Below are 22654 nucleotides of genomic sequence, written 5' to 3'. Positions count from 1 at the left end.
CAAGAACAGAACTCCCTCGCACACCTTTTGTGGCTCCTTCTACCAGTTTAGAGAACCAATGACCCCCAGAAGTACAAAAACTCCTTGGATAGGCCTTGTCTGTTGGAGGGGTAGAACGTTCTCAGCCAGGCCCGAGGACACGCAGAGTGTAGTGTTGCTAAGGGTGTCACAAACAGAGGCTGTCATATGGCCCAGAAGTTGCAGGTGTGCCCTTTTTCTGGTTTGTGGGCTCTGTTGTATTGTTGAGATGAGGTTGGACATAGTGGCAAATCTGTCTTGGGACAAGTATGCTCTGGTGGTGGTGGAGTCCTCCTCAGTGACTGATAAAATCTAACCTTTCAGGACCCAACTGTCAAGGTAGGGAAAAACTATACTCTCATCTGGCAAAAATGGGCTGTAACAGCTAAGAGGATTTTGATAAGACACTTGGCATGGCGGAGAGGCTGAGGGTAGGATGCAATGCTGGTAATGGTCTCTGCCTACCACAAAACGTAGGAAATGCCTGTATCCCTCAAGATTTCAGTGACCAAGACATGAAGGTAGATGGGGTACTGTTTTTATGAGATCTGCTCTTGAAGGAGAAGATCTTACACTTGGCTGGTATATGGATGTCTCCGAAATAGAGGCACTGAGAATGTCAATCATCGACCAGGATAGGGTCCCAGAAAGAAAGACAGCACTTAAAGACTGGGGATTCTGGCATACCCCAGAAACATCAATTACTGTTAACTACGGTCACTGTAACTGCATGTTACCATGTACAAGATAAGCTCAGGACAGGGTTAGGGAATTTTAAAGTTTCTGAATGAGAAAAAGATGGGCCAAGAGCCAATACTAACTTCACTTTGAGAGCATACTTTCCCTGCATATTAAAAATAGCAGGAGTGTCAACTTTAAGGGTACATAGTTCTCTCTCCTCTGGATGGCTACTCTAATAACTAAATCCAAACTGGGAAGAAAGATCAGAAGAAATTTAAGCTGTACATCAATTTATTATCTTAAAAGGCTAACCATCTGACTGCCAGTAACACCTACAAAAAATGTGAATACAACTATTTGGGATGTATTTTCAACAAGATCCATCTATAGACTTTGCACAGAAATTAAGTAGCAAAATCCTTAAAACAAAGAGAAAAAAAGAAAAAAGAAACCATTGATAGTCCAGTTAGGAGTTGACAATACAATGTATTGTCACTTACAAGATGGCAATCTCTCCAAAGTATAAGAGAATGTTACTTGTATTTTTTAGGAAGTGATGCAAGATTAGAAGTTGAATACCAATGTTTCAATAGAAGCCATCTTGCTTTATTAGAGGTATTTTTAATCACTAAAAAGGACGCTCAATTTTAAAAAATTGAAAATTGCCAACTATTACAAATAACATTTAAAATGGTGACATTGGGAAGATTAGAGAAAAGTTTGATTTTGTTAAGTTTACTTTGCAAACTGTTATTTTTCCTTTTTGCTTGTATGTTTTTCACAGAGCAATGGGGAGAAGGGGAAAAAAAAATACCCAAAAAACACACACTAAAAACCTGTAATCTAGTTAAAAAGCAAAAGATGTCCTTGCTACTATGTCTACTAATTAAAAGGTAATAGTAACCTAAGACAATTCAAAGATAGAAGTACTCATTTAATGTAAGATAATTACAGATGAATGGAGGAGGTCGAATTTTCAACAGTGCATAAATAAGGTGCCTAACTTGTATTATGAGTACTTCTTTAAAAATCCTGCTCAGGGCCTCAAACTCTTAAAATTAACCAAGGTCCTTTAGACATATGTAACCTGTATTATTAATAAAAGGTATCTCACCAGCTACTTCCACAATATCACCAGGGACAATGTCTCTTGCTTTAATCCTTTGTACACTTTTTCTGTCTTGTCGATATACTTTGCCCATTTCAGGTTCATATTCTTTAAGAGCTTCAATAGCGTTTTCAGCATTTCTTTCCTGAAAGAGGAAAAATAAGATGTGAGGTTTTAAAAGCTAGAGGTACTGCCAATTCTGACAACTAGAATAGTTACCTAGTTTTCCACATGTAGCATTACATGAATACTATTTACTCAGTTATTGTGTTCATTCACATAGAAGATACTTATTAGACCCACCCCATTATGTGGTTGCAACTTCAAAGTGAAGTTGCAGTCTGGAAAGCACAACAATAGAATTCAGATATTAGTGAGCCCTTAAAGATCTAGAAGCCATTGCCTTGAAATTTGCAGTTACATCTCCAGAACATCCATTATGTTTTGGTAGCTGGAGATCATGCAAACTATATATTAAGAGATCATACGGTTATGTTTTCATGCAAAGCAACACTCCAGCAAAAACATCTATTAAAACTAAATGATTCTACCCTAGTTCAGCTGTGCTTTGTTAAATAGAACACCTCCTTTGAGACTCAAATATACATCCATCCCACATCAGTCTGGTGTTTTCACTAGTTATTGATAGAAATTAAGATAGTGAAAAAAATCCAATCATTAAACTTCCTCCAGTACTGTTCTTGTATCCCTCTTTTAGGTCTTTGTGCCACATTTGAACCATGTCCGATTAAGAGGCATGGACATATCTACTTATAACAACTCCTTTGTTATCTAGCTTGGAAATAACTATTGTCTAAAAGCTCTTTTCCTTGCACTTGTAAAGTAAGGACACTACATGACATTTCACACCCATTACTTGCCAACAAAAGTACCTACAACTTCCCAGATATAGTGCCAAAGCTGGAGCTCCAGAAAAGAAGGCAACGCACTTAAGAGTACAAACAGAAATTGTAACTATTTTTAGCATTGATACAAAAAAAAAACCAAACAAACCTAAATCTTCTTTCCATAATTAAGCTATGAATGAGTTACAGAAGATTGGACCTTAAAAATGACAGAGACCTTAAACTTTATTCTCTTCTTAAAGCATCTATGGGTATGTCTACAATGCAGCTGGGAGGTGCAATTCCCAGCTTCAATAGATACACACCTCCTAGATTTGACCAATCTAGTGTACTAAAAAGAGCAGTGAGGTAGCAGTAGCACAGGTGGCACTAGCACAGATTGACGAGTAACATCTTAAACATAGTACTGTCTAGGTTTAGATGATAGAACCAGTAAAACACCAGCAGCCTATCTCCCCGAGCTCTACTGCTGTTACCATCAGTGGAAGTACTATGATGAGAAGTTAAGAAAAATATTAATACAGACATCTTAAGTCTGCCCTGTTGAGTATAGAAATTCTAAGAGGATGCTTTTTAGGAATACAAAACTTACATCAACTTTTCCAGACTTACACCAGCTGCCAAAGGTTCTCTCGTCTAGTACATGTCAGAACTGTATAAAGGCAGATAATTATCTTTGGAAATTTAAACCATGAGCCATTAGAGCCTAATTTGTCAGCAGGTAACACACAACTCATTGCTCATGGCCAGGTCTGGTGAATGTTGTGAAATAATTGGCCAGGGAGAGAGATAGGGATGCCATAGATACTAGCAGCTACAAGCTACCTTAGTTGTAAGAAAGCTGGGGAGTATGGCCTAAACCCATGGCATTTCCCCTCTCCACTGGATGAAGAGCAGAATTTAAGCTCTTGATTACGAGCATAGGTTACTCTGCATATACAGATAGGTAACAGGAATCTTCATTTTTGTTAGGACTGAGGTCTACTAAGTTTCAATGACTATTAAATTTGAGGGGCAAAGAAACAAGAATTATCAAATCAAATACAGAAGCTATCTGATAGGAGATCATGATTACCACTATACGTTTCCCCCCTCCCCTCCTGCTGGTAATAGCTCACCTTAACTGATCACTCTCATGATAGTGTGTATGGTAACACCCATTGTTTCATATTCTCTGTGTGTGTGTGTGTGCGCGTCTTCCTACTGTATTTTCCACTGCATGCATCCGATGAAGAGGGTTTTAGCCCATGAAAGCTTATGCTCAAATAAATTTGTTAGTCTCTAAGGTGCCACAAGTACTCCTGTTCTTTTTGCGGATACAGACTAACACGGCTGCTACTCTGAAACCTGTCAGTCTTCAGAGTTAGCAGCTCAATAAATAAATTCCATCTTAGAGAACAAAATACATGGGTCAGCAGACATAAATAAATGCCACATCAGAAAACAAGCCTCCCCACCCCCATCTAATATTTGGGATTGCCAAAAAGAAATTTTACTTCACTGTCTAAAGTCAGCCCTTCAAAAGTTTAAATCCATTTCTCCAAGCTGGTTCTCTGAAATAACCAGAATACTTTTTTTTTTTTTAAATAAAGTCAGTCAACAATTGCATCTCCATTACCCACAAAACAAAAAAAAGTTTCATGAGAGTTAAGACAGAGCTCCTGCCCAGATTCTCCATTAGTATTATCTAAAAATTTTAAAGGGCTGAAAGAGAAAATGTTTAAAAAAAAAAAAAAAATAAATTGATTAAAGACAGATTAACTTAAACATTTAAAGTTTCTTCCAACAAAGAACATAATGACTACATCCTTACCCAGTACACCCAGGATAGCCTCAAATTTATTCTCTTATATATTTCTATTTTGTGTTGAATTACAATGTTCAAGTATTGGATAATGAATTAAAGCTATTTAGTTATTTTTATTCTGCTCTTTTAAAAACCTCAATTGTTTTTCTGACTGCACAAGTTCATTTACTTCTGGAATTTTTCGCCCTATTACCAAGTAACAGAAAGTTTTGATGTAGGAATTATTGCATTAGGATAGGCTAGTTTTTATTATATGTGCATATAAGTGAGTATATTGTAGATTTTTAAACTGTATTAAATTCATGGTTTTGAATAGATAATCACCTAGAATCAGATACAGGCACTAAAAAGATGAAAAATGTTTACACTTTTCAATTATATTATATAGCATAATCCCTCCATCTTCCAGAGAAAAAGATCTCCACCACCAACTAAAGTTTTCTCTGCATTTGAGGAGAATACTTGTGGGGGAGACAGACATGGAGAAGGAGGAAGCCAGACTTCAGATGACACGCCCACATATGAAGTTTCTTCCTACACTGATTTTATCGTGGTCTCAGACAGATCCAATGATTTCTGGTTTTGGACTTTTAGCACCTAGAAATCAGAGACGCACTGGAAAAAGAAATCCTGAAGTTAAACTGCAAATTTTATTCCTCTAGAGTAAATATTCATATCAATAATACAGCATCAAAATCCACCTACCCACAGCGGTGATTTTGCGAAGGGGAAAATATCAAATTTCCAAGTGATATAATGTACACAAAGTTGTTCTATTTTTTAAATTAAGTTACTGAAAGGCCACAGAATTACCCCTATAAATGGCATCTAGCAGAAGCAACAACTACTTTTATGGAGGATAGCAGTCTTCTTTTGCTCCCCACTTGTGACCTTAAGGACAAAAAAAGGCAAGGCAATAAATGTCCCTCTAATCCTTACCCCACCTAAAGAATAAGTGAGGATTTTTAGCTTCCCTATAAATTGCCAACAAAAAGTGGAAGCCAAGGCTTGAGATTTTCAAAACTATCTAAGAGATCTGGAGACTCAGTTACGATTAAAATTAGGAGAATTGGATGCCTAATTTCAATTAGGCACCTTTGAAAGTTTCAGCCCTAAAACATAACAGCTCCCTCACATCAAAATTCAATGATATCACTCTGAAAATCTGCTCACTTTCAAAAAGTTCTCCTCTTCAACTCTCCTTTCTAGTTTATTAGGGACAGGGGGCAGTTTAAAGTGGCCTTCTCTTGAGCTTACTGAATAGTACCATGGCTGGTCAGAAGATACCACTACCTACCCACCTCTTACAATAGCATGTATGTTGATTATTCTGTTACTTGCCTTTCCATGGATGGAGATGAAGATTCTAGTATTTAATGACCACACTGGGAGGAGAGATATGGAGATTCTGCACTGGAGAACAACATTAGCCTCACTGGGATTTACCCCAAGACAAAAGCAGCTGCTGTGATGAAGCAGGCTGGAGGAAGCAACTTCCATAGCCCTCCCCTCCAGGCAAGACCTTCCTAGATTCTCACTCTTCAGCATACAAGAGTACCTGCAGGACACAGCTCTTTCCATCCTGACCACTGCCTTATTCACAGGGACTATTTCCTTAGCAGGTACGGGAGGTGGGGGACTGCTACCTTCTTCCAGTGATGCTGCTGCTGCAAGGAGCTACTGAAGTCAAGAGCAGGGATTGAAGGGGAGGAGGAAGGTGCCACAATGACTGTCATCATGAGGTACCCTACACTTTTTTTATTATTATTATTATTATTAAAGTGGGAGGTGTGTAAGTGTAAAGATACCAACTGCCAAGAACAAGAACTCAGAGGCTCTGATGAGACATCATATTTTAGTGCAAAAAAATATTTTAAAGACAATTTCTTCACATGAAAGAGCATTTTATTTTAGAAAGTTTAGATTAGGCAGATGCAGAATTTGTAATATTTACTCTGCCACACAAGTTAATACATTCACAGTTCTGCTCTAACTGACTAGAAACATACTCTAACTTGGTAACAAAGTAGTCCTATGCAGTGGTTCTCATTAAGGACTCCTGTAGAAAACAAGAGAAGTTTTTTTTGCATTGAGTGAATTAAAAAGAGAGTCACCTGTAAAATCTTAACTGTTTTTTTTTTTTGGCGGGGGGGAGGTTATTTTTGGTAGGGATTACAGGAAAGTAATTTCATAGAGAAAACAGATCAGAAGGGTTTTTGTAGGGTTGGTTTGTTTGTTTTTTTTGGTTAGGAGGTTGTGGTGACAGAGTCAGGCTGATAATGGGCAGGATCTTACAAACTTAACTTTTAAGACTTAGTTTTTCAAAGCATGCAGTGGATTTACCCACACATTCCATTAATTTCAAATGAACATATCTACTGAACTATGTATGTAAAAATACTTGATATTCACAAGAGTCTTGTTTGTTTAAAAATAAGAGCACAGAAAAGTTTGAATATAGCAGCAATGACAAAACACTTAGAATTTACTGGCTGTTTCAAGTAAATGCCATCATGATGGAGAGCTATTTTAAATCTATTATATGAATGTAAGAATTTAATTTTTCTTGAACAATTCTCCTAATGTACAAGTTATTCACAAATCTAAGTCAAAAGGCATTATGTAGGTGCACTGACTTCAGTGCAAGCCTCTTGGGGGTTTAATAGCTTTAAACAAATCATCACACAAGTGCAACCATTTAAATATATCTAAACGGTTCAAAGAATGCCTTTGATTCTTTCAGTATGGAAATCAGTAGGTTTCTGATCTACAGCCTTCAGCTTAGTGCCCATTATACACTTTGGATTTTTTTCTTTGAATTGATTTTGTCATACTTGCTTTTCAGGCGAGTAGTTAATAGCAGAGTCCTTGCGGCAATGTATACTAAAAGGAAAAAGCTGGTCTATTAGGGATTCTTTGATAAACAAGTGTATTCTACACATTAGCTTTTTCTCTTTCTAAGTTAGACTTGTGCATGCATTCTAGAGTGGGGGTAAAACCCAAAGCATAAATATGGTTACCTTGCTAACCTGCAGTAAACTTTATTCCCCCATCTTCACTAGATTTAGTGTGTGGAGGTGGGGGTGGAGTGGGGTGGGGGGTGTTAAACCAACATGAAGTATTAATTTATTCCAATTCAACACCAGAGGAAGAGCTTTTATATTCCTGGTAATTTTTTTAGGAAGAGAACTCTTAGGACTGTAACTTCTTTGTGGCAGAATTTTGGTCTACCTCTATGTACAGTGCCTATACAAACTTAACTGGATACTACTTTAATAAATAAGTTAAAGATCCTAGATTTTGACAAACTTGAAGAAAGCTTCCAAAAGAACAAGTACTACGTCACTATTTAACATCACTTCAGCTTTGAGGGTGAAAGGAAAAGGTGTAAGGAACTGCTCTGCTTCCCGCTGCCAGTGACTGCAGGGAGGCTGGGGAAGGACGCTCCCTGTACTCACCTGTGGCGGGAAGCTGAGCGCCGCAGCCCTAGCCTGCTCCACTTTCCTTGCCCCAGCCATGTTGCTGGGGGGGTGGGAGGGAGGAGAGGAGGTGGAGGTCCCACACTCACCGGCAGCGGTGGAAGTGGAGCAGCCCCCAGCCCCAGCTCGCTCCATTCCACCAGCTCCCAGCTGCGCCTCTCCGCTTCCCACCACAGGCGAGTACAGGGGACGTCCTTTCCCCAACTTCCCTGAACTCACCGGCAGCGAGAAGTGGAGTGCTGCGGCTGGGAGCTGATGCGCTGATCCGCCAGAGCACTGCTTTACCGTGTTGTATGCGAACCCATGTTATATTGGGTCGTGTTATTTTGGGGTACAGGTGTATTTAGAAAGATCACTGAATGAGAAACATAAAAGCTTAAATTTTAGTATTAATAGTATGCAGATAGCAAATATCCATACAATAAGATTCCAGGATTGGCAGTCTAGAATATAAAAAAGAGTCAGTGTGAAGTGATGGAAACTGTTTCAGTCATGACTGAAAGACCTTTGTTCAGAAAATCAACAGGCTGAATCACTGAGTTTTGCAGTCTGTTAGAGCCCAACTTTTAAGTTCTCAGCCATTTTGACTTCATGAATTATAACTGCGTGATGTACAGCTCCAGTAAGCATGGCATAGATATATGCCTAAGAATCCTAGACCATTGTATATCTGAGGTAACCACCAATCCCCAACTTCGCACTACATCTTATTTGCATGCAACAATTTCATTGGTTGTATGAAAAACCGCATAGATAGTAGTTTACCTAGTCCAACTCCCAAACCTATCCAACTGCCTGGCCTTTAAGCTACGATATTATGGAGGCACCCTGGTGGTAACTCCATAATTAGGTTAAGTTCTAAAACAGTGGTGGGCAACCTGCAGGCCATCAGGGTAATCCGCTGGCAGATTGCGAGACAGTGTTTACATTGACCGTCTGCGGGTACGGCTGCCCGCAGATCCCAGTGACCACGGTTCACCATTCCTGGCCAATGGGAGCTGCGGGAAGCAGCGCAGGCAGCAGGGACGTGCTGGATGCTGCTTCCCGCAACTCCCATTGGCTAGTAACAGTGGGATAGAGTGATTAATAAATGTTCAAGAACACCATAAATTATTTAAACTTGATAGCAATGTTCATGAATGGTTTCTACTATGAACAACCTCTTTCCTAAAGTGCTGAAAGATACATAAAGCAAGTCTATGGCCAAACACATCCATAAAGGTATTCTGTGTTGTGTGTTTTAGTCTATCCACGTGTTTAACATTTCTGTAGCTTCCATTTTAGCTTTGGATCAACACTTCATGTCAGAATTCACATGCTGATTTTGGTTCTGAGTAATTTAATGTTAATGTATACAGTACTTTTGGTATATGCCTATACTACTTATAAAATCTGTACTGTACAAACATCATCTATTTCTACTAATCAAGAGCCTAAAGAGTTTCTGAGGTTTGGTATTATAAAAATATGTTTGCTTACCTGCCACACACCCACAATTGCATTAGCTACTAATATAAGTAAGATTACAAAAGGTTCTACAAATGCTGTGATTGTTTCTTCACCTTCTTCAAACCAGGCCAAAACCTGCAAGAGAAATCACAGTTAATCTAAGTAATACAACAGATACACCAATATTACACAAAACACGGAGTTACAGAATTTTTACAGAAACATCTATACAGTTATCACTAGGGCTGTCGATTAACTCGTGATTAACACAAAAAAATTAAATTCAATTTTAAAAAAATAATTCCAATTGCTGTTTTAATTGCATTGCTAAACAATGAACAATTGAAATTTATTAAATATTTTCAGATGTTTTTCTACATTTTCAAATACACTGATTTAAATTACAACACAGAATACAAAGTATATAGTGCGCATTTTATATTATTTTTATTCCAAATATTTACTCTGTAAAAGTGATAAAAGAAATAGTATTTTTCAATTCACTTCATACAAGTACTGTAGTGCGATCTCTATCGTGAAAGTGCAACTTACAAATGCAGATTTTTCTGGTTACATAACTGCACTCAAAAACAAAATGTAAAACTTTAGAGCGTACAAGTCCACTCAGTCCTACATTTTGTTCAGCCAATCGCTAAGACAAACGTTTGTTTACATTTACGGGAGATAATGTTGCCCACTTCTTACTTACGATGCCACCTGAAAGTGAGAAAAGGCATTCATGTGGCACTTTTGTAGCAGGCATTTCAAGGTATTCACATATTTAAAAAAATTACTGCAACTTTCTATTTATAATCTGATTGGACATTTTTCCTGACTGGTCACTGGTTTGTATTCTGGCACAGAACCATGCCATCAAATGGCAATATCAACAAATGATATTGACAAAGCGGGGGGACTATCAGTTTGTGGTGGGGATTTTCTACGAATACTTATTCTACAAAGTGAAATGCCTCTCTTCCCCATTTTAAAAAAAAGGGACTGCACAAAAGGTGAAGATGAATTTCAATAAAAACTCGAACTATAAAACGGGAGAGATTTGGAAAAAGCAACATGCCTGCCAATGTTCCAATTTTTTACATCTATGTGCAGAATGAATTTGTTATGTGCACCAATATGGAGGGGATGTGTGGCGGGGGTGGGGCTGAGGGGTTTGGTGTGTGGGAGGGGGATGGGAAGAGAGTTGGGGTGCGTGGGGGCGAGGGCTCCGGCTGTGGGTGCGGGCTCTGGGGTGGAGCCAGGGATGAGGGCTTTGGGGTACAGGCTGCCCCAGGGCTACAGCAGAGGGAGTTGATTTAGCTCCCCTCCCCCTCAGTCCTCTCCCCACCCACAGCAGCTCCAGGGCTGGGACCAGGGGAGAGGCCCTTGATAGCCTGCTGCACAGCTGTGTAGCTTAGAGGGCACTTAATGCCTGCCTATAGTGCACCTCTTAAGCTTTCCAGTCAGGGTACCCAACAGTCACATTAAAATGGCAGATCATGAAAGCAAAAAACTCCTAATTAAAAAGCGTGGTGGGGGTGGGAGCTAAATCAACTTGGGAGGTTTAATGTAAAGATCTAACTATGTGGCTTTTTCCTCAGTTCAGCTTTAATACATTCCCAAGCAGGAGGACAAGGCACCTAATGATTCTATACTTGTAAGGCTTCAAATGAAGTTTGGGGATTCTTTAGACTTTTGTTATTTACCAGTCTCAAGCACTTCAGGTACATATGGAAAAGGCCTATTCATTGAATAAGTTCAGGCAAAATTCTACAATAACTGAGGAGACAGAATCTAATTCTTTAGTCAACATGTTGAGCAACAGGAAGCCTGTTAAGTGACAATAAATGGGAATAATATGTAGAAATAATTAGTGCCGGTAGTCAGGCAACACAATTATGAGTCACTGACCAACTCAGAAGCACCTTACCAAGTAGGCCAAAAAGCAAGCAGTTACTAAAGACACCATCATTCCGCTAGCATGCTGCACTAGAACTACTGCTCAATTGTGAAACACTCCAGGATGTTAAAACGGATGAAGGATCAACAGCACGAGAGCCTTGAACAGAAATAATCTGAACCACCAAGCAAGACCAATATGAGAGCAGATTTTATTAGGATAGAGGAAATGTCCAATATTGTGACTGGCAAGGCAGCATTGTGTTAGGCTCAGATTAGAGAGTGTATAGTCTAGTGGAAAGAGCATAGGCCTTCCTAGCTTCTAGTCTTCAGTTCTAGCCTAGCCTCTTTCACTGACTCATTGGCTGCATCTACAACCTGTAATTCACTGTTGCTGCAGCTCCACCAGTGGTAGCAATGGTGTAGGCTGCAGTTTGGATGGAACTCTAGTGTTTTTAACCACTGTGTTGTTCAAGCTCTTTCTACAGACAGCCTCCACTACTGTTACAACTAGTGGAACTGCAACAGTGGTTAGTTACATCTTATTATCCTCATGTATATGGCCCTGGTAAAGCCACTTAGCATCTGTGTCAGTCTCCACCATATGCACGATGGAAAAATACATCTCAGAGGTCCTATGAGGAATAGTTAATCCTGCTTTGAAGATATAAAGCACTGACAATGCAAGCGTTTTCCAACATTCATATCAGCATATTTTAGATAAGCCACATGGAGAGCTGGCTGTCTCAGGAAGAACCAAAATAATGTTGTGAGGGAAACTTCTAGGTTTATGATTATGGTATCAGTACACCTGTGCTCAATAGTATCAAGTATCTAAGACAGTGGTTCTCAAATTTGGCCTCCCCCTTTTTTGTGTCTGTAGTAGTTTACACAGCCCCGCCACACAAGTACATATATTGATTAAAAAAAAACAAACAAACAAAAAAACACACCATGCAACTCTCATTGACTATTAACAATAGTAAGGCATTGATTCAAACAAAGTCAACGATCCATTGTAATAAGAGCAAAAGCAAAGCTGAGATTGTGGCCGATGCTTACAATTAAATGTGTACACCATGTCGTAGCAAACAGATTAATGTACAGATGGCAATGACTTTGTATAATGCTGTGCAAGCTTAACAGAAATCCATCAAAATGCAAAGGGCAACCTAGAGTCATATGCACAACACCTTCAGAGGACCTGATATGTCTGGAGGAAGGCCTACCCCAACCTCTGCTCTAAGAGACCAGCCGAAATTCAGACAGAGATCATAAGAGAGCAAGTGTGACAGCTTGTGTCAAGTCTTAACCACAGGTGTACTGATACTATAAATCAAGCCGACAGCCAGATCAAATCCTTCGGATGTTTTAGAAGCCCAAAACAACTGCAGTTCCCAAAACACAGACCTTTCAAGAACATTTGACAAGGGTAAAATTTAAGTGATCCTATTAATTCTAACTACAATTAGCAAAAGACTTTTGTTAGCAAGGAATAATTGCTGGAGTCTAAAAATGAGAGAATTTTCCTATGTCAAGATGCTCTAGTGACTGTATCCATAAAAAGTTAAAACAGGAGTCATTCAGTTGCAAGTGTCTGATCTTCTTTTGTCACAATAGGTTATGGGAGAGTGTCAAAGTAACTTTATGTACATGTGATGAAACAACTGTATAGTAGCCTAGATTTAATACGCACTAGCAAGTGATCAGGGATGAACAGATAAATAACGTATTAGTTTTTTAAACATTACCAACATCTTTTTTGCTTTACTAAAAGAGAGGAACAACAGAAACCAAAGTCTGGCAAATAACAGAATCTATCATTATTTATTACTTGTTTTATTTTATTGCCTAAGGGTCCTAGTTACGAACCAGGACACCTTTGTGCTAGGCACTGTACAAATGCCTTGCTATAGTGGCAAACAGTTCCATCAGCAAAGCTCAGGATCTTACAATATACTAAACAAGCAAGCAAGCAAGCAAACAAACAACAGAAGGGTCCAGTGATATAATGACCCTTACTGCTAGAAATCTGGTAATCAAATCATTGTAACATGCATAACAATAAACATGATTAAGATCAACCACTATGGCATTGTTTTGAGACAATACTTTTGATAAAATTAAATTTAAAAAAATTCTGTATACCTAAGAGGCTGAAAAGCAAAGAAAAGCAAAACGTGCTTTTGCATTTTTTTTTGTTTAAGTGGAAAGGAAGTCCTAAGGGAAATATCTAATAAACATACTGCCCTGACACCTGAAAGGTGAGAACAAATCTAGAGGGCAACTTTGATTCAACATTTCATTTGATTGCTCAAGCCATATTTAATTGGTTTGAACTGTTGGCAGAAGTCTCTTAAGCAAAGTTTAACAAGGATGGGGCTGTCATAAGTAGTTAGTTAAGGGTTAAGTTCTACCTGCAAAGGGTTAACACAGACCTGGTGAAACACCTGACCAAAGGACCAATCAGGGAAGAGAATCTGAAAATCCCAGAGAGCGGGAACTTGGGTCTCTGTGTTCTTTGTTCTGTGTTCTTAGCCGTGGAAGTACACCAGTCCAGATGCTTAATCAAGTCTGCTCATCTCTCTGAACTAATTTCTTCTATTCAAGCTAGTGATTATTAGAAGTACTGGGTAATTTCATATAAGAATCCTGTGTCTGCAATTCTGTGTGTTTGTATTGATTATTCGTAATTTTGCCTACCCTAAAGGTTAGGGTGGGGGGAGAATACCTGCGGGTCCCCATCTTTGAACTCACAAGCTCAAAGTGGGGGTGAGACCCTAGGACAGGGGCCATGGGACTTTTTAAAGTAGAAATATACACAGACTAAAAATTACACATGCCATGATGAGCAAAGAGTGCTTGTGGCTCAGGGTGACTAAGAGAAGCAGAGGATGCTCCAGTAAGCCAGCCAGCACTAAACTGAATGGTCATGAAAACAGAAAAACCAGAATGAAATTACTTGCACAGCATTATTATTTATACTCCTAAAAAAGCCTCGTTGTTTCAATAATTTTTATACCAGAGCACATAGTCTAGTCATTTGAGACAATCATATTAGGAAAGATGGAAGGAACAGCATTCTGAAGACAACAAAAATAGAATACAGTATACAAAGAGTGGAAGTTCTGGGATGAAATCCATTGCTCAGGAGATTATACCTATTGATCCATTAGACAAACTGGATTCTGTTATCAGTGGCCAAGAGGCAAGTTTTTTACTTGAGAATGGCAGCTTAGAGGCAAAATATGAAAATCAAATGTTATCCTACCAATAAAAGGTCAGATCAATTAAAGTGGGTTCCTTTTACCTGTGCAATGTTCCTGAAATAAAAAGCTTGTTCTCTCAGGCCATTTAGATTTTTAACATTTACTACAGTTTGGACAAACCAACAGTGCCTGATTAGAGAAATACAAAAAGGATAATGGTAGAGTACAGTTTAGACTCTTAAAAATGCATATTTTGATTCAAATGTGTATTTTACTGGATAGGACATGTTTAATTTAAAATCAAACAAATAAAATATCCCTTTTTAATAGTCTCAACAAGAAATTATTCTATGCACAAAAGGAATTACCAACCAGAGATTAAGATTCTTTCATTTCTCCCAAATTTAGTTCCATCACTCATGAGATCAAAACTCTCCTTGCTAATTGTTACTGAAAAATAAAACTCAGTGATGATTATAAAAGGGAAATTGAAAAGTTTTACTGAGTTAACAGACTGCAACTACCTCTAATATGTGCTGCCTCATGTTTCTGAATATACAATTGCTTTGCTATATACTTAATGGTAGCAGAAACAAAAACAGAAACATCTGGCAATTTAAGTTCTTACCTAGCTATAGCACCCTGCTACAAGGGAACATTTTAAAAAGCTACATAAATTACTTAAATCTCTGTGATCTTTCCCCATCAGATGATATCTTAGGTGACACTGCGTAATCTGAATTTTGCTGACAGCATGCCAATGTAATATACCAACACTATCCCTATCTTATGCAACATGTACTCATTACTATTCCAGATCTAACTGTTAGCTTGTTCTCAGGATGTCTTAGGACAACCCTGAAGTCCTTGCACAGAAAATTCTTATTTACTTCAATGGTGCAGTTTTGCATGCTTGAAGACTGAAAGATCAGTCTATACATGGGCCTGATTGGTATGTATAAGGAACATCTTTATTGGGCTACATTCACAACAACAAACAATTTTAATCTAACCTTGTACTTAGCAAGTTTCCAGAGCACCCACCTGTAATTCTGATTTGGTATAAAGGGGCTAGTAGTCGTATTAGTAAATAAGGCTGGTTTCATGATCCTCTAATTTAGGCAACCAGTTATAAATACTTTCCCTAGACTACACTGTGTCTGATATGAAAAACTATCACAATTCATTAGGAAAACATTAAGGTTGAATGGTGAAGTACAAAACTCAGGAAGTGCTAAAGTTGGGGTTGTGTAGATTACATTAACTCTGCTCTCTTGTATGTATACATGCATTATAACACACCAAGAGATCTACTATTTATCAAACATTTTTCTACAATATTAGATACACATTTAGCACACTGAAAAGCACTGCGTACTTATCTGTGTATGTCAATTAGAGTCATTTAGATGACATTACACAGTAAACCAGTCTTGTACAAAATATTATAGATTAAATACACAAGAAAATAACTTGGCTGTAAATTCTTGCTAACTAGCTCATCCTCTGAATTGCAACCATGACAGAACTAACTAAGGCACTGGTGCTACCCATGTGGATCCCTGTGAAGTCCTACAGATTCTGATAAGACATTCTGGGAAGGGTCCATGCCTAAAGATTCCTTTATAGGATCAGGTGTATAAATTAAAATTTTCTTCTCTACAAGACATGTATTTTAAGTCATTAGAGATATACTGGAGGAATATGGACAATGAAAATGGTCTACGAATACAAGAATGAAATGTTACAAAAGTATGTGCATCTAAGGCTGCAGAACAGCAATTCTCTGGCTTTGAGATCTAGCATACCACATATACAACTCAATAAGTACTTGGCATACTATCTTAGTAATTTAAATCAGTACAGATATAATGGGTTATGATGTCAGTACTATACAGCAGCCTGTGTACTACCTGACTGCAGCCTACATACTACCAGTCAATGTACAAACTACAATTTGAGAACCACTAATGTTACTGTATGGTATTTAAGAAAAGGTATGTAATGCACCTGCCTAAAGATGCAGAGACAAGGTGTCATGTGCAAGCTTAATTTTCAATTCCTTGAGTGCTTACACATGCAACCTTAACATAAAGAGTTTTAAAATGAAACGTATGCATGCAAATATATAATGCACACTCCAAAGAACTACCAGGCAAGGTCCACCAGGTAACTTTAGGAGTTGTGCAGTTTTTAACCTTACAAGATGAGCAGTGAATGAACAAAGGCCTCTCTGGAGCTCTGCCATCATTAAGGTTTACACTGCACAAATAATTTAGCTATGCACACGTGTCCTGCCAGGCCTCCTTGAAGGCATAGTGTGATTTTCAAAGACAACTCCCAACCCAAAACCCATTTTCACCAGAACACTCAAACACACGTCACAATCAGGACTATTTCCATGCCCAATTCCAACACTCAATCTCTAAGGTGATTCAGCAATAATGCAATTCAAACAAGAATCTTCAGATTTAAAACTAAACAACAAACACACACAACAACTGTCTTTGCAAAGTATATTCTCCTCTTCCCCCACACATTTACTCAAAGGCATTAGAAGTATTTTGTTACAAAAACTTTCTGAACATTTAATTTTTGGACAAAGACCAGGTCCATAAAATTTCAGCTGAGGTGAAAGTTTCAGAAAGTTACTTTCTGAAAACAAGGATTAGAACAGCAGATATTATGCAACCTTCACTTTACTTATTGCTACTGCTATACAAGGCCTTATGTTATCCAAGCATTATATTTGTAACAGTCTCCCAGATCAACAAGATTACAGAAAATATTTTAGGGTCACTGAGAACACACAATCAAAGTTTGTGCAATTTGGTTCTGATCTTACTCCTGCTGAAGTCCATTAGCTTCAAAAGAAACCCCACAGTGCTGCCAAAGACTTAACTATACATAACCAGGGCTTTGGATTTTCAGTTTTAACTGAAAGACGCTGCTAAAGCATCCCCAACACAAGAAACAAATTTGTGTTTACCCAATAAACATTGGAAAAACACCAGAAATGGTTCCTTGTATCTAAGGGCTTTGCTTACATGGAGCAGAAATGCAGACTACAAAGATGTGATTTCTAAAGCACATGAATGTGTTGCATATTAATTGGTTCATGTAGACTTTCCTTGTGCGCATCAGAAGTTCCTAAGTGCGTTTTAAAGTAGTGGTGTTTGATACAGTATTATGTTAAGGAGCAATATGGAAAAAATCACAAACTGATTACTCATCCCAGTACTGTATATGCAAAGAGAAAGCCTCCCAAAAATCCAATTTTTGGAGATATGTATAGCTCAAAAATTGCTAAGAACCCCCCACCCAAAATTATATTACATCCCAAAAATCAAAGCCCTTCAAATTAACTTAAGACCAAAGCAATCCTGATGCACCTCATTTTTAAAAACTAAAAATCAGTTAATATGCTCTGTGTGCACTCCTTGTAACCTAAAAAACATCTGGAGATTTTCACATATTATTGTAGAGTGGTTGTCGTAGTATTACAAAGCCTCATTAACTTTTCAAGACTTAGCCCATCCAGTTATCAATGATTACACATTATAAATTGTGCTAAATCATCCTCATGATACAGCAATCCAATGCTAAAGGTTCATTTCACCTCAACTGTATACACAATTTATCTTTCCCCGTAACATTTAAATTTCCCTGGGTGGCAGTTATGGGCCACAAGCTTCACAGTTGCTATATACTTGAAAATGAGTGCTTTCAGAACTAATATTGGAGTTTAAATTATGTCAATCACCTTGAATATTTTATAGAAACAAATGTATTTCTAAATTTGTACAAGCTTAGCACAGTTGCGTGAAAGCTACCAGAACTCAATGAAAGTCTAATATAGCCTTTATAAAGAGTAAATGTCAAGCCACAAGTGAAAAAAAACAGAAGAAATTACAAGTTATCTTTGATCCTAATACAAAACCCAAAAGCAAACAAAAACAAGAGTGAACTGCTCATAGAGTAACTCCAATAAAAATTATTAGCAGCATTTCTATTTTAGCTATTGATTTTCAGGCCAGGGGCTTAACATGTTTTCCAATAAGGAGGATAAGTATTATCCCCGTTTTTAAGGCTGAGGAAACTTGAGGCATAGAAAACTGAAGTGACTTGCCCAAGGTCCGAGCAGGTCAGTGGTAGAACTGAGGAGAGAACCCAGATATCCCAGTATTTTACCCTGTATTACACTGACTGCCTAATTTAGCAGAATAATTTCAGCAAACTGGAAAATGGAGGCTAGTCTAATTGTTTAATAAGTTCAGTAAACATACTAGCAAAGTACATTTGGCCATGTACATTATTTGACCTGTGTCAGTTTAGCACACTGTTGAATATGGAGTGAACTCACTAGATAATTTCTTATTTGCTGAATTTGATCTTTACCTTCACCCATTTGGTTGGAAATGAAGTGGCATGTAAATTTCTAGAAGTAGTAACTCATGCACTACAAAATTCCACTACCCTTTATTACTATCATTCTTTCCTCCTCTACCCTCATGAAGGATGCAACTTTCAGACCTTTTACAAAACTCTACCCCCCGTCGAAAAACTAGATGTTAACCCATTTCTCAAAATTGCTACTGCCAACCATGTTTTCTCCATGGAAATATCTAAGTGACTAGAATGTGTCTGTCTCCATAGGCAAGCTCAATGCCAATTCTTGGCCAGCTGGCAATTATATACACACATACCAAAACTGAGGCCCTCTTCTTTGAAACTGTGTGTCAGTTTTGTGATAGCAGAAGCAGTCACTGGCCCAGAATCAACAACGCAGTATACTGCATTAGGCACAACAGGGGATAACCATCCTCTTTTATTTTAAATAGTCTTTATTTAAGACTGATCATTTACTTCAGTCTATATTCATGATTAGCTGAACTTTGGCAGAGGGATAGAACACTAGAAATCAGCACAAAATCCACTTTTTTATTCTTTTAGCTTATAAAAGACTAACACCTGTTTTTCTGGTCACAGAGTTATACTACAATTCCTTAGATGGAAGTAAAAGTCTATTTAGTAGACTTCACTAACAATCTCTAAAGTTTTGCGCCTTTTTTTTTTTAAATAAAAAGAAACCAATCATTCTGTTCTCCAACTTGTCAAAAACAAACAAACAAAAAAAAAAACACAACCATATGCAGACCCATCACCTTCCTCCTGTACTTAGCCTTCAATTCATTTCTCCAGTTCCTTAGCAACCATATACCCCATACATACTGCATAAAGAAACTATCCCATTAAACATACATTAAAAACAAAACAAAACCCGGGGTCATTTAGTGTTTATTGTCCTTTCAATCCTGTATGCAAGACGAGGGGTCCACTTTACAAAAAGACTATCCAAAGGTCAGTTACCAAATTTGGTCAACAATGGTGCCATCATTGTCGTCATCATTCTTGTCACTGTCAAAAGCAACAACTGTCACCTTGCTATTATCAGGAAGGGAAGGCAACTGAAATATTCCCCATGCAAATTCTATTTACAGTTTGCATTCTATCCAAAAACCTCTTCCAATGATCATCCATTTAGCTTGATAAAGGATTTACTCAAAAGCAAAAAGAACGACCCGTTAAATTCGTAATCGAGGTTGGTTTTAAAAGCCAACAACAAAAAGAAGAAGAAGAAGGGTTGGGAATTCCCATCTCAAGTAGGTATACAAAAAATATGATGGATTATATGTATGCTTTTCACAGGTCTGTGTATGTCTAGTTTAATTGTATTCAAGAAAGAAGAGAATTATATACAAGAAGTGAATACGGAAAATTAAAGTATAAAACATGCAAAAGTTAACCTTAGCAAGATAACCAATTTAAGACTCAGCATGCAATTTATTTTTCCACATCATAAAAAGAACTAGTGTAAGCAAGAAAATAACGTAAGGAATAACCCTGTCCCTCAATCAATACACACACACACACGCCTCATTTGTTCAATGGGTGAAAAGTCTGAAAAAACAAACATTTTATACTTACAAAAGATATACAAGCTGCCAACAACAAAATTCTAACTAATAAGTCTTCAAATTGTTCAATCACAAGCTCAAGTAAGGATTTTCCTGCAAGATATAAAAGGCAGACATATTGCATCTTAAATATACACAGAAAGATGCAAAATATGGATAAGAAACATTAGAAGATTGTACAGGCTTGCTTACCTTCTTCAGCTGGTAATTCTGCAGGAAACAGGTTTTCCCAAGGAGCATGTCAAAGAGAAAAGACTGTTAGATAACTACAGTAGCCACTATAAAGCATCCATCATTAAAGATTATTTCAGAGCTAGCTAAAATGCTACAAAACTAAATTTTACCCAATTTTATGTATATATGAAATTCAGATTTTAAGGCAATGCTGAGTAATGTAATTCAAGTGCCTCCTTCCATCAAGAAGAACTGGAATGGGCCTCGCTAATTCCGCAATTTATGTCAAATACATTTTAGCAGCAATCTAGTAAGGTTACAATTCAGCCAAGTCATCACTCATGCCTGCTATGTTACTTCTGGTGCTGCTGCATACAAAGGATCACAGGCTTCAAACGTTTTTCAAGCTTCAGCAGAACACTGATTTCACTCCACATTCACTTTACCAAAATATAAGACGTATATCCAAATACTTCACAATCTCATCTTTCTATTTAGGAATTGTTGTCTCCCCACCTGCTATTATTTCTCTCTGTAAGCCTGTTCTGCAATACAATTGGCACAAAAGAAAGCTCTAAAAAGAAAGCTCTGCCGTGCTGTTTCTGAACAATTTTTTAAAACAAAACAAAACAAAAAAACCCACCTTTTATCAAAAGTCAAAGAACGACGTTTGGGTGGGACGGTTGGGAATAACGAAGAAAATGAAGGTCAAGTAAATAATAAAAAGGGCACATTAAAAAAAGCATGTGCTTTATTTAATGATCGAAGCTTATTTCCCACCAAGGTGAAAGGAAACGGAGGTGGCACCCTCCATGCTGAAGCAGCCCTGAGCGCTTAGGGTATAAAAGAAACCCACGAGGTGGAGTTCAAGTCAGCCATCTTCTCTCTCCCTCGCTCCTATTCCGGGTCCTGAGTCAGATGCCGGCTTTGCACACATAGGTTAGGCCTTGCACCAGGGCCCTAAGGAGGATGAGAGGGAGAGAGAGGATCCCAGCACGCAGCAGCAGCAGCATCCCCCCGGCAGCGGCTGGCGTGGGGGTTGCTTCACCTACCGTTGGCGCCCCATCTCTCCTTGAGCTTTTTGACTTGCTCCAGGCTGAGCCCAGTGCTCTCGTTCACGCCGAAATAAGCCAAAACTTCCTCCACCGTCTTGGTGTGAGCGTTCTCCATGGCCGGGCCGGCAAATGGTGTCTCTCCTCCGCTTCCTTCTTCTCAGCAGCAGCAGGAACAGCCGCAGCAAACCCTCCACTCAGCCCGCTCGGTGCCTCTCTCTCTCCCCCTATGGGTCCCCAACCGCCCCCGGGTGATTATCAGCATAGACCTAGACAACAACAGGGATCCGAGGAGCGCGCCTCTCCGGCCACAGCGCCTGCACCCCGCTTCGCTCCGTACCGGCGGGGGACTCGCCCCCACCCCCTCCCACCCCGCACGCCCCCGAGGGAACACACCCGCCCCCTTCCTCGCCCTGAGCTAGGCAAGGGGCTCCGCGGCACCCCCTTCTCCGGCAGCCGTTTGGGGGCCACGAGACAAAGCCGCCCCCCTTCTCTCAGGCGTCAGGCCAATGCCGAGAGGTACTGCGGGGGGTGCTAGGGAAACAACCGTCCCCACCGGCACTGTGGGGCGCGCGGGGAAGGACTTGAGCTGTCCCCTTTTCTCCTCAGACGGAGAGTAATTGTCCCTTTCGCCGCTACGAGGGGTAATAAGGTAATTTATCACCCCCGCTCTCCTCTGAGGGGTCTGGAATGCCCTGTCTCCTCTAGGGGGCGTAGCTGCCCTGGGGGTTGTTAACTGCCCCCTCGTCCCTCTAGGGGAGGGTGTGAATCGCCCGGCGGGGTGGGATCCGCTCCCGGCGCTCTCCAGCGGGCGGTGTAGCCTAGGCCGCTGTCTCCGGCTAGCCGGTGCTCTGCTTTTCTCCTGCTCCGTTCCCTCCCCAGCGCGAGCTGAGCCAGCGGCGGCTGCTCTAATAGAATTTATCGGAGCCAGCTCGCC

At 39.1% G+C, this 22654-nt stretch overlaps 1 protein-coding gene across 1 annotated transcript in view; it reads right to left on the bottom strand.

Annotated features, from left to right (window-relative positions):
• ATP2A2 (ATPase sarcoplasmic/endoplasmic reticulum Ca2+ transporting 2) overlaps positions 1-22653 on the bottom strand; it is a 65574-nt gene extending 42921 nt beyond the window's left edge. The window contains exons 1-5 of the mRNA XM_039505334.1: positions 21718-22653; positions 20684-20701; positions 20502-20584; positions 9439-9543; positions 1814-1952 (exon numbers count right to left, since the gene is read on the bottom strand). Coding sequence (XP_039361268.1) covers positions 1814-1952; positions 9439-9543; positions 20502-20584; positions 20684-20701; positions 21718-21835 — 463 coding nt within the window. The 5' untranslated portion in view covers positions 21836-22653. The remainder of the gene's footprint in view (positions 1-1813; positions 1953-9438; positions 9544-20501; positions 20585-20683; positions 20702-21717) is intronic.
• Position 22654: the final 1 nt, after the last annotated feature.

Source organism: Mauremys reevesii, linkage group 18 (genome assembly GCF_016161935.1).
Source record: "Mauremys reevesii isolate NIE-2019 linkage group 18, ASM1616193v1, whole genome shotgun sequence".
In the NCBI taxonomy this organism is placed as follows: Eukaryota; Metazoa; Chordata; order Testudines; family Geoemydidae; genus Mauremys; species Mauremys reevesii.
Note: the sequence above shows the minus strand (reverse complement) of the source record. Positions and strands in the feature narration are given on the sequence as shown.